General features: G+C 46.6%; 2 protein-coding genes and 1 long non-coding RNA gene across 3 annotated transcripts; 1 reads left to right on the top strand and 2 right to left on the bottom strand.

The window, feature by feature from the left end:
• Positions 1-3,850, bottom strand: LOC104045894 (arylamine N-acetyltransferase, liver isozyme). Its single transcript, XM_009505944.2, has 2 exons — positions 3,724-3,850; positions 1-896 (listed from the first exon to the last, which is right to left on the bottom strand). Exon 2 carries the CDS (start codon positions 889-891, stop codon positions 4-6), a length of 888 nt encoding a protein of 295 aa, XP_009504239.2. The 5' UTR covers positions 892-896; positions 3,724-3,850; the 3' UTR covers positions 1-3.
• Positions 3,851-7,722: 3,872 nt separating this feature from the next.
• LOC104039455 (arylamine N-acetyltransferase, pineal gland isozyme NAT-3-like) lies at positions 7,723-11,253 on the bottom strand. Its single transcript, XM_064459657.1, has 2 exons — positions 11,113-11,253; positions 7,723-9,778 (listed from the first exon to the last, which is right to left on the bottom strand). Exon 2 carries the CDS (start codon positions 9,769-9,771, stop codon positions 8,902-8,904), a length of 870 nt encoding a protein of 289 aa, XP_064315727.1. The 5' UTR covers positions 9,772-9,778; positions 11,113-11,253; the 3' UTR covers positions 7,723-8,901.
• A 184-nt stretch (positions 11,254-11,437) lies between these two features.
• On the top strand, positions 11,438-13,883 carry LOC135314803 (uncharacterized). Its single transcript, XR_010374298.1, has 3 exons — positions 11,438-11,523; positions 11,764-11,972; positions 12,375-13,883. It is a non-coding gene; the product is annotated as an uncharacterized LOC135314803 (long non-coding RNA).
• Positions 13,884-14,573: the final 690 nt, after the last annotated feature.

Raw genomic sequence — 14,573 nt, 5'->3', positions numbered from 1 at the left:
GGATTAGAAATTATCCACTAAATTAGGTGGCAAGCCAGAAATGTTTACTGGTACGAGTTTGTTTTCCAGCACTATATTGAATTTGTCTTTCAGTGTCTTCTCAACCTCTTCATCCGTAAGAGTTGTGATCTGCACCAGGTCCCTGTCCTCCATGTAGTTATACTTCACCTCAGTGAAGGTCCATCCAACTAAGGCATAAAGCCCTTCAGTGGTCTGGAGAGTACAGATGGACTTCTTCTGAAGTATGTTATCTGGAGACACTTGTAGGTATGTGTTTAGCTCCTGAAAGTCATTTATATGTCGTGGCTTGAGAGTGAATGTGTATATTTTTCTGATATTCCCCAGTTCTGGAGTATGGGTGAAAGGGACACTTTGCTCAGGAATATAAAGCTTCCTTTTGACTTTCTCAAAGTACCAGGTGCCATTGTCTTCCGTGAAGCGGAAGATGCCGGGAACCTGGGGTTGATCCTTCCCAGAAATCAACATCATTGGCTGCCACGCCTGGTAGGCACCGCCAAAACCGGCATCTACTATGTAGGAATTTCCCTTGATCACCACCTTCAGCAGGATATGATTTATCTCAGCAGTGTATGCCTGCTGTGCTGGTTTATAACTATTTCCTCCAAGAATACAGATGTCATACCCTAATTCTTGCAAGGCCCAAAATAAAAGGTGGTTGCTTTCCAGGCACCATCCACCACGTTTCTTTCTCACAATCTTGTCGTAAGTGGATTGTAAATCCAGTTCAATGGTCTCCCCACAATGCATGCTGAGGTTTTCAAAAGGAATTGCCTGGATGTGATGCTGGAAGACGACTGTTAAGGTTTGCAAGTCTGCATCCTTACGGGACTCATTGTAAGAAATTCTTGCGAAATACTCTTGAATGTTCATTTTGCCTGTGTGAACAGAAAAATAGCCAGTTACTGCTGTGGGGCTGTCAAGGGGTTTACTCCTGTGTCTATAGCACAGGTTAACCAGCCTGCAAATGTAGCCTAGGCCATTTTATTGAGGATTTGAAAGAAGCCTGTGCCCTTGACAGATGAATGCAGGCTAGACCTGCCTGTGCCATCTGTATTTCTTAAAAAAGAGGTGAGGGTAGGTGCAGGTGACAATAATGCTTTCACTCTCTCGGATGTTGCCTTCAACCCAGGTGGATGTCTTTCCTATGGGAAGACATGGCATGTGGAATAACAGAATCTCAGGCCCTGGGTGACAAAAAAATTTTTGTCCCATGTGACAAAAAAGTTTTAAATCTGACAAACAACAGGTTTGCAGAAAATCTGCTAGACCATACTGGCATAAAAGTCACAGCAATTTCTTACTGTTTCTTTTACCATAAACAGGTAAGCAATTCTTTATTTATCCCACAGGTGATTTGACTGGAAGGTTTTACGTTCATGGCTACAGCTAACTGGGATTAGAAGCTCAGTGTGTCACCATTTTAGACAGGCTTCCACGTGAAGCAGATTGTTGTTTTCTTAAGCTCTTCAGTTTCCCTCTGGAGTTCAGGCAGAGCTCTGACCCTGGCTGTTGAAAGGAAGGAACTGTTCATTTTTCTAACCTAAGGGGCAGAGGAATTGATAATTATTAAGAATACGTCCAAGGCATATTCATTGGCTTTTGGTTTCTTTTACCTTCTTTTACAAACCAAAGGCCTTAGTTTCAGATCAGATTATTGGATATATTCTATGTCTTCATGTCTCTGATCTCCTTTCCTTTCATTAGCAGAGAGAGACTGTCATTTGTACTGGCTGCGTGGTCAAGATGCAAAAGGTTCTGTATAACACTTATAATCCACTGACTCATCTGGTATCTGCAAGGATTTCTTTCGCCTTTAATTTATATTTAATTTGGCTTTTTTCCATGCAAGGATATTTGTTTTTCTAGAACGATTCACAATCTGCTAAGTACTGTATTAATTTTGAAAAGGTCTGAGGATTTCTTGTTCCTTGAAATTGGTCACACGTTCCCTGGGAGGATTTTCCAAAAATCATTTAATGTAGATGAGATGGGAGAGATTACCTTCCAGCAGCTATTCTCAGCTTTGGTCCAGCTGCTCCCCTAGGAGTGACCAGCAGTTTGACCCAATGGCTCATGCGAGCACTCAAGTGAGTGCTGGGAGATTTTGAAAATCCCACCTCAAATACATAGGTGGAAATACCCCACCCCAGCAGGTGAGCACATCAGGTGACTTAATCTCTAGACTTTAACCCCAATTTTGATGCCAGCAGCACAACTCACTTGACTTAGTTTTGTTGCTCCTGATCTGCACTGGTACCAAGATTCAGGCTGGCTGATGTAAGAACACAGGAAAACGTGGCAAAACAGAGCACTATCCCAATAAGGGAATAAGAAATAAACACTTTCACTTCAAAAGGACCCAAAGAAGCTACATGAAAAAACAGTAATGTGTCTTTGATACTGCATTTTATGGGTTTTTTCCATCCCTTTTTTAGGACAAGGGCACTCATATCTGGCAGGATCTCCTTGGAAACGCTGGCTGTAGAAAGCCATTCCCTCCCGAACAGACAGCGCCTGTGTACACTGGCAAGGTCATCCTGAGGTACTTTGCCTCATTTTTCTGTCTATTCCCACTTTTAGCCATTTTATGTAGCCAGATAGAAAGATCTTTTCTTCGTGACAGTGTCAGGCTGAGCCTCTGTGACCAGGAGGGTCCCAAGCAAGTCCATTAGCCTGATGGGTCTGATACACTTGAAATTTGCTTTCAGCAAAAAACGATCAGTCCCTGCTCTGGGCCAGCAGCAGAAGACGTGATGCCCTCCCTATAACCTGTGTCATGCACCTGGATGTCCCCATTGCCCTGGTGAGAGTGCAGCGTATAACCAGTCCTGCCCTCTTCAGCTACGAGCCGCCTCCCTGGGGTGCTGGCAATGCGGCTTCAGGAAAACATATTTGGGGAAATTCGCAGCCCGTGCCTCAGTTTCCCCAGCCGCCCCTTCTCTGACCTCATCAGTTTAAAGTCTGTATAGCAGAGACAGCCTCGTCATGGCTGACAAAATGGATGCTGTTCTCAATGAATACTTAAAGAGTTTTAACTATAATAAAGCTGCAATACAAATCATTGGTGTTAGGGAGCATTCATGTAAGGCAGCTTTTCTTCTTGGCACAACCATTCCCACTGTGCTAGCCCTCACCCAGGGGACAGTTTGCATTCCAAAACCAGGTTGCCAAATATCTTAAGCCTCAGTCCAGATCTCAGCCTTGTTTATTTTTGCTCCCACAGCAGCCGAGCTTCATTCAGCATTTGTGCATGTTTGCAGGAGCAGCATGGTGGGTAGCGAGATTCAGACATTCATTCTGCCTGTCTGCAAGTGTCCCTGGGGATCGCTGTGTCCTTTCATAATTAGGCTGAATAGTTATTCTCTGCTGAAATTCATGAGAGGCTTCCAAGGTTGGATCCTCTTGCACACGCCTATACAATTGTTTGATTCTAAGCTACGCTGCAAGTCAGGAGCTGGGTTTTTAATACATTCTGGCTCAGCATAAAGGGGTTACTTTAAGTCTCGAGCGCTTGATCTTTGTACTTGGGCAACGTCCTTGCCATGCAACGCATGCTGTCAGCCGTGGGGTTGCTGTAATTTATACTTTCCTAATATGCCTACAGTGCTAAAATGGTATGCAGACACACAGGGGTGGGTTTTTCCAAATAGGCTGACCCACAGCTGCAGGATGAAGTCTAAAATCAGGCACTCAGGTGCTTACCTCTCCGCCAGCGAGCTCAGGCTTTCCACCCTGGTTTGCTCCAAAGTTTCCAGGAAGAGTTGTACTGGGAACTTCTGCTCTTAAAGGTCCAGGCTGCCTTTACTGCCTGGCAGGAACAAGGTTATCCTACAGCAGAAAAGGAAAAGATGGGAAAGAGTTTCTTCTTTTATAATATATTATATTCTGGTGGTTTTATTGTTTGATTTGTATTGACATATACATAGAAAGTCCTGTCGTGCAATACATTGTTAGGTGCTGTACAGTGAGCCTGAAAATTATCCAGTCCCCAGATTGCTTACAATGTTGAGTAGATTTTAACCTCATACGTTACTGTTTGAGAGCTGAAGCCCTCCAGGAATGCAAAAGACAAACACAGTATGGGTACTGCAAGCAAATTTTGTAAGTGGTTATAACCCCAACCTCAAAACCACAGGTCACCCGGGTGCTTTGGTCTCTGGAGCCCATTGATGGCTGCACCCATACTGAATCAGCAAAGCAATTGTGCAAATTTTGATAAAGAATTTACATTGTTGACACTCATGTTGATTGGATCCCTGCGGGAAGTGACTTATGATAGAGAGAGAGTAATCCAAGCCAAGAAGTCACAGATTTATTGGTGGGGGGGGGCACCTGTTGAATTAATCACATGGCATTGAGCTATTCTTCGTGGCTGTTAGCAGACCCCCAAAGCAACAAGTCATTCAGGTGTCTAAAAACCCTTGGGTTCAAAGAGCCCTGCCCTTCAGCAGCAAGGATGCTGCTCCTGGGGTGCGCTGTGCTCTCTGAGCCTGCTATGCCTTTAAGGATTTGCATCCAAACTTAGTGATAAGGAAAAATCAAACTAGTGCAATCAGAGATGAAGAGCCTGGGTTTTTTTTTTTCACCTTCTAACAGAGAGCTGCAGTCAATTGCTCAGCAATAAAATCTGCTTCCGTGGGTGTGCTGAGCAGGAGGTCCAGAAGTGCTGAGCTGTGCAGCAAAGTGGGCAACAGCCAGAGCAGTGGACGGGGTACACGCTCGAGGACATGAGTCAGCTGAAAGGAAAGCAGTTTCTCCTATTCTTCTTTGCCCTTCACGTGCTGAATCTCTGGGGCAATGGACATAATGCCCTTCCTCTGAGCCTACAAAACAGCAGAAAGCATGAGAAAAACACAGGCACAGGGAAAGTAACTGGCACAGCCCTTTCTAGGTGTTTCCCTAGAAAAAACTCCCATGATTTCCAGAAGGAACCATTCCATCACCTTTCCAGGGGTGGAGGTGAGGCTGACTGGCCTATAGTTTCCCAGGTCCTCCTTCTTGCCCTTTCTGAAGACTGGAGCGACAGTTGCTACCTTCCAGTCCTTGGACACCTCTCCTGTCCTCCATGACTTTTCAAGGATGATGGAGAGTGACTTAGCTACAGCATCTGCCAGCTCCCTCAGCCCTCATGGGTACATCCCATCAGGGCCCATGGATTTGTGAGGATCCAGTTTGCCTAGGTAATCTCTAACACAGGCCTCCTCAACCAAGGGGAAGTCTTCCTTTCCCCAGATTTTATCTCTCACCTCTGGGGGCTGGGATGCCTGAGGGCCAGCTGTAGCAGTAAAGACTGAAGCAAAGGCAGCATTCAGGAGCCCTGCCTTCTCTGCATCCTGCATCCCCAGGGCACCCACCTCGTTCAGCAGTGGGCCCACAGGTTCCCCACTCTTTGTTTTACTATTGATGTATTTGTAGAAGCCCTTCTTGTTATCCTTGACATCCCTCACCAGGTTTCGTTCCAACTGGGCCTTGGCCTTCCTCGTTACATCTCTGCATACCCTTACAATGTAGCTATCTTCCTCCAAGTGGCCAGCCCCTTTTTCCACATACCGTAAACCTACTTCTTCCATTTGAATTTTCTTTAGAAGCTCTTCTCTCATATGTGTGGGTGTCCTGACTCCTTTGCTTGACTTCTTCCTCACAGGGGTGCACTGATCTTGAGCTTGGAGGAAGTGGTACTTAGTATTGACCACCTCTCTTGGACACCCCTAGCTTCTAGAGCCCTAATCCATGGCATTCCTCCAAGCAGGTCTTTGAAGAGGCCAAAGTTAGCTCTCCTGAAGTCCAGGGTTGTAATCCTACTTGTCGCAGGTCCAGCAGCACATCTTGCCTCATTGGCTTCTCCAACACTTGTGTCAAAAATTTATCCTCGATGTTCTGCAGGGACCTCCTGGATTGTGCATGCCTCGCCATGATGCTTTTCCAGCAAATATCAGGGTGGTAGAATTCCCCCATGAGAACCAGAGCCCAAGATTCTGAGGCTACTTCCAGATGTCTGTAGAAGGCCTTGTCGACTTCCTCTTCCTGATCAGGTGGCCTGTAGCAAACACCCACAGCAATGTCACCCATATTTGCCTTCCCCTTGATTTTTACCCATAGCCCTCGACTTGTTCTTCCTCCACCCTTACCCAGAGCTGAATACATTCCAGTTGCTCCCTCACATGAAGAGCAACTCCCCCACCTCGCCCTGCTGGCCTGTCTTTCCTAAAAAGCCTGTAGTCATCCATGACAGCATTCCAGTCATGCGAGCTATCCCACGTCTCTGTAATTGCAGTGAGATCGTGCCACTGCAACCACACACAGATCTCTAGTTCCTCCTTTTTATTTGCTACAATGTGTGTGTTGGTGTAGAGGCATTTCAGAGAGGAAACTGAGCAGGCATGTTTTGTTGGAGGGGTGCACGAGAACCCACTATAGCCATGCACACCCTTTGGGTGGTTGGTCTGACTGTCATCTTGTGAGGCAGCTAAGGCAACTTTCTCAAGGCTCTGGTTGGCCTGGCTTATTCCCCCGTGATGGCATTAGCACTGCCACATTGGACCCCACCCGCCAAGTACTCCAGTTTAAAGCCTGCCTCACCAACTTAGCCAGCCTGCTGCCAAAGGTTCCCTTGCCCCTTCTAGACAGGTGGATTCCATCCCTCCCTAACAGGCTATGTGTTCCTGGGGAAGGTCCCCTTGTCATAAAAGCCAAACCCTTGCTTTGGTACCAGCCTCGTAGCCAAGAGTTGATTTGCATTATTCATCTGTTATTGGCTGCCCATTTATCTCCAGCTAGTAAAATGGGGGAGATGACTTGGGCACCAATATTTTTCACTTGCCCCTCCAGGGCTTGACAGGCTTCCTTGGTTCTGCCCAGGCTCTGGCTTATGGTATCATTTGTGCCCACATGGAAGAGTAACAGCGGATGGCAATCTGTGCTCTTGACAAGCTGTGGTACCCTCTCAGTGATGTCTCGGATCTTAGCTCCCAGAAGGGAGCAAACCTCTCGTTACTCCTCTCAGGTCAGCAGATGGGCGCCTCAGTGCCTTTTAACAGAGAGTGACCCTCTACAAGCACTCGTCTCTTCTTTTTACAATATCTTCTCTGTTCTGCTGGTACAGTTGCACCTTGCACACCTTGCTCGTGAGTGTCCGCAGCTGTTAAAGCTTCATTTCTGTTGTCAATAGTCATGCTGGAGGGTGGAAACTGAAGTAGAGCCCTGCTTTTGCAGGTCAACAGCATCCAAGGTGCCTCATTCTCAGTGGTGTCCGCTACAGGAATGTAGTTCTGAAACCACCTATCTATCCCCGCCTTGGCTCCACTAATACTGCGCAGCCTTTCAACTGATTCCTGCAACTCGGCCACCTGACGCAATGGCTCATCAACCCATGCACACCTTGTGCAGGTACTTACCTTTACACCAGGAGAAGGGTCTGGGCACTCGCTTCAACTTACCACCTGTAATGAAGCCTCCTCCCTTACCAGTTCCGTCTGGGTGGTGCATCAGGCATCTCTGGGGCTTTCTCTGCAGCAACACTGGTTGTGGCTGAGGCAAGCGCCCACCATTTTGGGAGACACCTAGAGCATTTCCCTGGGCCCTGGACCTGTGAGCAGGGTGCAGCACCCTTCTGCGCGCATAATACAAAAGGGGCAGTGAGTTACAGTATTTTTAAAAGCCCCAGCTGCAAAATATTAGCACATACAAATAATCACAACAACGGCAGTGATTAATGAAATATTTTACTTTGGGGATACGCGGTGTAATTTGGGGAAAAAACAGCTGAATATTTGTACTTCACAATTCCCGATTTTTTTTATTTCATTGTTATTCATTTGTATAGTTTACTTCATTATGAGTGCATAGTTGTAATGCTTCCATGATTTGGACATAACGGAGCATCAAGCATCAGCTCAAAGGGCAAAGTGATTACACCTGAGTAATTTCTCATACTAAAAATCTGAATCTTTAGATATATGATTAAGATTCATCATTTCTCCTTACATCAATATAATTAGTATCACTGCAAACACGCCCTCAGTAGAACAGATATGTTTCAGAAAAATGATTCTGTGCATGTGTTTCAGTTCAGCCATGATAATTAAAGTGGAATAACTCTTGGGGAAGACTATGTGAGGAACGTGCATCCCCAGCAGTCCGCTGCTGTGTGGGAGCAAACAAAATGCACCCATGCATTTTGGAGATGCTGTCAGGTCAAGAAATACTGCTTTTTGGTTATGTCACGGAGAGAACAGGGGTTGCGTGAAGTCTGAAACAAGACAGAATTGTCCACTAGTATTTCTTATCATCAGTCTTAGGCCATACATAGCCCATCCGTAGGTATTCGCACAGCGCAGCACAGGCGTGGCGCTGGCTGACTGCCACGTGAGAGGATGCCACAAACGCAAGAGCAAAAAGGACGGGCTTATGGCTTAACTGCAACAAACTGGGCACTGGATGTCTTTGTTTTTCTGGCTATTAAATTCCAAAAATAATATACTATTCATTTAAGTGGTGGGTATGATTTTCCCCAAGTGGCAGCGCAAAGTAATAAAGACAGAGCCATGCAGCTCCATCATGCTGCCCTGCTACTCTGGGTGTGTTTGGAAAAGCTTTCAAGAGATGAAAGGAGTAGGGAATGGGCAGAGTCTGCTTCCAGCTAAGCAACAAACAGAAGGAGAGTGATTTGATTGAGCTGGGAAGAAATTATTTCTACCCCAACCAAAGAGAGAGGCAGGAACGGTTGAGAAAATCTCTTTTCTTTTCCAGATCCGTGCTAATATGGTCTGCCTTACACCGGTGTAGATGGAAAGAGAAAGCTTAACCTTCAGATGCTTGTCAGAAATGGGGGAAAGTATTGCATGTAATGCCACTGGATTGAATTATAATTCATGTAGTGAGTTAAAACAGAGACAACCTGCTTGTATTGGTGGGTACAAATTTCTTGTCTAGTGTTATATTGAATTTCTCTTTCAACGTTTTCTCTATTTCTTCATCTGCAAGGATTCTGATTTCCACCAAATCCATATTATCCTTGAAATTGTATTTTATCTCAGTGAGTTTCCACCCCACAAGAGCCCGGATGCCGTCAGCAGTCTGCAGGCTGCAGATAGACTTTCTCACAAACAGCGAGTCCGGTGAAGTCTGCAGGTGGGCGTTGCAGGCTCTGAAGTCTTCAATGTCTTGTGGCTGAAGGGTAAAGAGATAAACCCGACGGCAAACTTCTTCCATGTTATGGGAAGTGGAGATGCTTTGGTTGGGAACCCACTGCTTCCTTTTCACCTTCTCGAGGTACCAGACCCCACTCTCCTCCACAAAGCGAAAGACCCCAGGAGTCTGTGGCTGGTCTGTCCCCGCAATCAGCTCCATTGGCTGCCACATCTGGTAGACCATTCCAAACCCACCATCCACAATGTAGGACTTGCCATCAAGCACCACTTTCAGCAGCAAGTGGTCAGTTTCATCTGCATACCTGTCATACTCTGGGACATAAACTTTAGATCCCAGAAGGGTGACATCATAGCCAAGGGTTCTCAGGACCCAAGATAAAAGGTAGTTGTTTTCCATGCACCAGCCCCCACGGTTCCTCCTCACAATCTTGTTGTAAATTGCTTCCAGGTCCAGCTCAATGCTTTCCCCGCAGTGGATGCTGAGGTTTTCAAAAGGGACCGCTTGGATGTGGTGCTGGAAAATATCTGTCAGTGTAGCCAGGTCCGGCTTACCATAGGAGCCCCGGTAAGAAATTCTGTTGAAATACTCCTTGATGTCCATGCTGCCTCTGAGAGAAGGGAGAAAAAAGAATAATGGGTTGTGTCAGAAGTGACAGAAGGATCTTCCCCATCCCTTATATCGGGGCGCTCATCAGTATGGGCAGCCTGCTCAGAAGAGGAGCAGGATTTGATTAACGGCCCTATCAAAGGCAGCTGAGTGTGAGCATTAGCGCCGAGGGAAGCCAATGGGACACTGCTGATGAGCACAAATGTTATTTTTAATTGTTTCTTTTACAGCTGTGACGAGAGGCTCCAGCTGTGCTAAGCACATTTCAGTAGAGAGTTCCTGCCCAGCAAAGCTACAAATCTCCATGGGAAGGAACAAAAACAGTAGCAGCACCGTCTCCCTGCTAGAAATTATAGGAACTGAGACTCTCCACATCTGTACTGCTTGACTCAGCGAAGCAGAAGCAGAAAACCAACCCGCCCACTTTTGCAGAGCAATCCAGAGCCTCCTCTGAAACCAAATCTGAAATAAATCTGCCCTGCCATGGTATTTCCTTCATTATTTAGGCAGCCTGGCACGAGCTGGCCTCACCAGCTCCTGCTCTCCACGCTGGTGGTAGCAGACATGACCCAGAGCGCAGAAGGGGGTTATTTTAGGGCATAAAAGGCTGGGGGAGATTTTTTGCTGCATCTGCCATGATCCACCTCCCCGCAGCACGGCTTCGCTCTCCAGCCCGACTAATCACAGCCCTACACCAGCAGCAGGAGGAATCCAAGGTTTGGGCCAAAGCTACAAGTTTTCAGGGGGCCTCACATTTTCTGACATCTTTTTTAGGATGTATTTGCTCTTTCAGCTCATAGTCTCCCCAGTGGTGGGTGGCTGCCCATGGGTAGGCACCAGGCATCACCCTCACCATCCCAACCACAGCAGAAGGGCTCAGTGGGAGGCTGTGTTTCACGAGCCCAGAATGGAAAGCAGCTCAAGCCCTCCCAGACCTTGATGCAGCCAAATGCTTTTGTTATTTGTCCCCATGCAATGCTAAATTTCAGGTGTCTCTGAGTGCAGCAGTGAGCCACAGCAGGCAAAATACATATAGTAACTTTTATTTAAAGGGAAAATGTGGCTGTGTGGTTGTCTGTCTCTCTGTCCATCTCTTGCAGGTGTTTATAAGGCCCTTTCAACTGTGGTATCTGAAATATGTCAGATGGAATCGATGCCCAATCTGCTTGAGGCTGATAACTGAGTAAATAAACCAGCGTATCTATTATACCGAGCAGCTGAGTGTTCCCCGCTCTGCCATTACACCATTTTATGCGGTATTTTGTCTTCAGATTTAACTTCCTCGTTAGGGAGCACTCAGCTAACAAGATTCAGCATTTAAAAAAAAAGGCTTACCTGGAAAATCAGTTCAACCACCACTGTATCTCCGGACTTTGGGCGGTTGGTTTTAATCTAAAGCAAGTGGAGTGGCTGGCTGTCCTTTACCTAGCGCAGACAGGGCTTGAGGACTGTTCTCCAGCTCCTCCTCAGGGGAATGTCTTTTCCCTCAACTTGCTTTCACCCGCCTCTGTCAGATTGCAAAAGCTGAAAGAAAAAAAAAAACCAAACTCCAGAAGGGTGGAGCCTGAGAGCTGTAGTGAGCGAGCAAAAGCACCAGCACTGACTCACCAGGCACGCAAAATCTGATTGCTACTGGAGCAGAGGCTGCTTTGCATTTTCACTCGTTTCATGCTTCCTGCAGGCGCTAGCTTGGGCTCTGTTGTAAAGGGTATTTTTTTGGCTCGGTAGCCAGCTGAATGCACTTGGGTAATATCATCCCCCCCTCCCCCCGGTATTAGGTTACTATATTTGTTTGGAAACGCGGGGAACAAATCCTGCACACATTCAAGCTGAGAAGGTTTTTGCACTCGTTCTGAAAAGCAGCAAGATTTTGGCACAGTAATTTGCACCTGCAACCCCCTTGCCCCAGTCGGCACACGCAAGTACTTCAGCCTTGCCTTTGCTTAATTTCCTCTCTATGATTTCCATGCATTTTCTTTATCACAGTGAATGTCATAGAATGTAAGAAAGCACTGGGACAGCAATGTGTCTTCTTTGGTCTTTGCCCACAAGCAGCACCCGAGGTTGTCAGGGTGGTGAAGATGCTATTGGCAAAGGGATGACTAGGGAGTGCTAACAACACACTGGGAGCTCCATCGTTTTGGTGCGTTTCACACTGCTTTTGTATCTACAGACCTTGCTTGCATTTTGCCAAGGTAAGCTTTACTAATTCTCGCACATACACAGCTGGGTTCTTCCCTGTTAGTTCCCCAACAGTAGTTCCAGTCCTTCACATTTCCTACCAACAGCAAGTTTAATTCAAGCACTGATTTATTGGCATAATTAGCAGAGAGAATAAATCAGACCAAACAGAGATGTCTGTGGTAACCCATTACACAGCTCCACTCCCATATCAAAAGTTGGTTCTTTATCATCCCATCAGTGGCCAGTGTTTGACCCCGCAAGCGAGATCCAATGCCCAAGGCGAGAAGCGCTGAAGGGAATGGATTACCTGTCCCTGTCGGGCTCCTCTGGGCAGATCCAATTTCATACAAAGAGAAGTTCATATTCCTGGGTGGATCGTGCTGTACATGGAATAATCCCTTCTCTTCCCACAGGCTGAGCGCCCCTCGTTTTGACAAAGGGAAGCCGAAAGCCGAGCAGGCGGACCCAAAGCCCTGGTGGGAACCGTAGCAAGACGGCGGCCCTGGACCCTTCGCTGTGTGATGTCTGAGCAGACCCAGCCGTGCCCCTTGCCCAGACTCATTTGGGACGCAGATGGTGCCAGAAGTGGACGCTTGCCATGCTCCCTCAGGCAAATGTGTGAAGTGTGTGGGATCTGTTCCAGCTAACTTTGGGGTCCCGTTAAGACATAAGTGTTGTCTAACCAAGTAGGAGCAACACCCATTTCTCCTGGTACTTTGACACTCAGCTTTTCTCAGCTCCTCTCCCTATCACATACCTCTGGTATTGAGCATTTTTTCCCCATGTCTTTCAAATTCTCAGCCCAACTCACTATCCTATACCATCATTCCTGCATCATTCTCCTTTTCCTTCCCATGCTGCACGTTTTGGTCCTCAAACTATTAAAACCACAAACTCTCATTCTCCCCAGGCATGCCCAAGGCCATGAGAGGGCAAAGCTCACTCAATGAGTGCTAGAGGTAAGAAAAGGCTGATCATCAGCCAGGAGCCTGCCAGCGCCTGTTTGCATTTCAGCTCTGTGCCAGACCATTGGGGTTAATTTCAGGCTTGGTGGGGCAATGAACTGCAATCAGGGCTGCTGGGTAATGTGGCCACGGTGTGCCCGTGCCCGTCATCCAAAGCAGCAAAGGGCAAAGCTCAGCTCGGGCCGGCTGGGCTGTGGGGAGCGTGACCGCGGGGTGAAGGTGCAAACGGGAGTGGCCTTGCAAAGGATATTGCTGTCCCCCTGGACACTGTAGTGCATTTTCCCAACCTTGGCAGGAGCTGAAGCTGGTTGAGCTTTCTCCAGAAGACCTTCAATGGAGTAGAACTCACTTTTATTTATTTACAAATTAGAACTGCTGACAACATTTCATTTATTAGTGAAATCCTTCTCTCATCCTAACTGTCCTGAGAGGCTACATCAAATATCCCTCCCTCCCTGCTTCCAACAGATTATTATATGTTGCAATGTTTGCCTGGAGAAATAAAATCCTAGGGTGCCCTGTTTGGGATAGTAGTCAAGTGTCTGCTCACTCTTAAACAGCTCCCCTCTACAATGACCGCCATGATGGGCTGTATAACAATGCAAGGTCTATTCTATTCTATTCTATTCTATTCTATTCTATTCTATTCTATTCTATTCTATTCTATTCTATTCTATTCTATTCTATTCTATTCTATTCTATTCTATTCTATTCTATCCTACTCTATAGTATACTATGTACTATAGTATGCTGAATAGAATAGGATGCTAAGTCACTGGAGAAGGATGCATTACACACCCTGAGCTGAGTGGCTGCTCTAGCCTTTCATTTTCAAAGGGAATTTAATAGATGTAGGCTGCCCTAATACAAAACCGATAAATAATATTCATGGTCTATAAACATATTCGTAACGGCAGAGCTCCCTCATGCTTTATACACATCACCTTCCTTATGTAATTATAGATATCAAATAGCTGTGGCTATATAACTTTCCAGGTTTGTATTCCCAGCATCCATCACGTGCGGTTTTGGTGGTGCCCGTCCCACCGGCCAAAGGATGAGCCTGCAACTATGGCTGCAAGTTTTGCCCATGGGACTACAGAAAGGAGTAGCTGTGCTGGACATTGCTTGGCTTTTGCTCAGTGAGAGAGACACCAAATCTCAGTTTCAGTGTTTCCACTGTCTGAGGCATCTTTCTGAAGGCTGGTGAGTGTCCAAAATTATCTTCTCTGATTATCTTTACCCAGCCAATGTGAGGTTTTCCACACAAGCCAACAGCAAGAGTGTTAAAGCCGACCGAGGAGGCCACTTTGGTCTGTAGGGCCTTCCAGTCCTGAGGGTCTCAGCATAAATCTCTTACTTGTGAGTGGTGGTAATTCAGTTACATTCCATTACAAGGGGAACAATCAGCTTTTCTACATGAATGGCTTTATCACATAGAGCGTTTGAAGCAAAAAAACGTTTTAAGTAACTGCTTGGGTGAAAAACATGCCCATACAGCCCGCTGTTATTTTCCCATGAATCGTGAGAGCTGCAGTGGGACAAGTCGGGGTGGGATTCTCCTCAAAACGTGGTCACAGCACCATGGGGACACCCTATAGGGCTTTAAACTAGGTTCAAAGAGGGGTGCAGCCAGGCCCACCAGAG

This window comes from Phalacrocorax carbo, chromosome 8, assembly GCF_963921805.1.
Source record: "Phalacrocorax carbo chromosome 8, bPhaCar2.1, whole genome shotgun sequence".
Lineage (NCBI taxonomy): Eukaryota > Metazoa > Chordata > Aves > Suliformes > Phalacrocoracidae > Phalacrocorax > Phalacrocorax carbo.
Note: the sequence above shows the minus strand (reverse complement) of the source record. Positions and strands in the feature narration are given on the sequence as shown.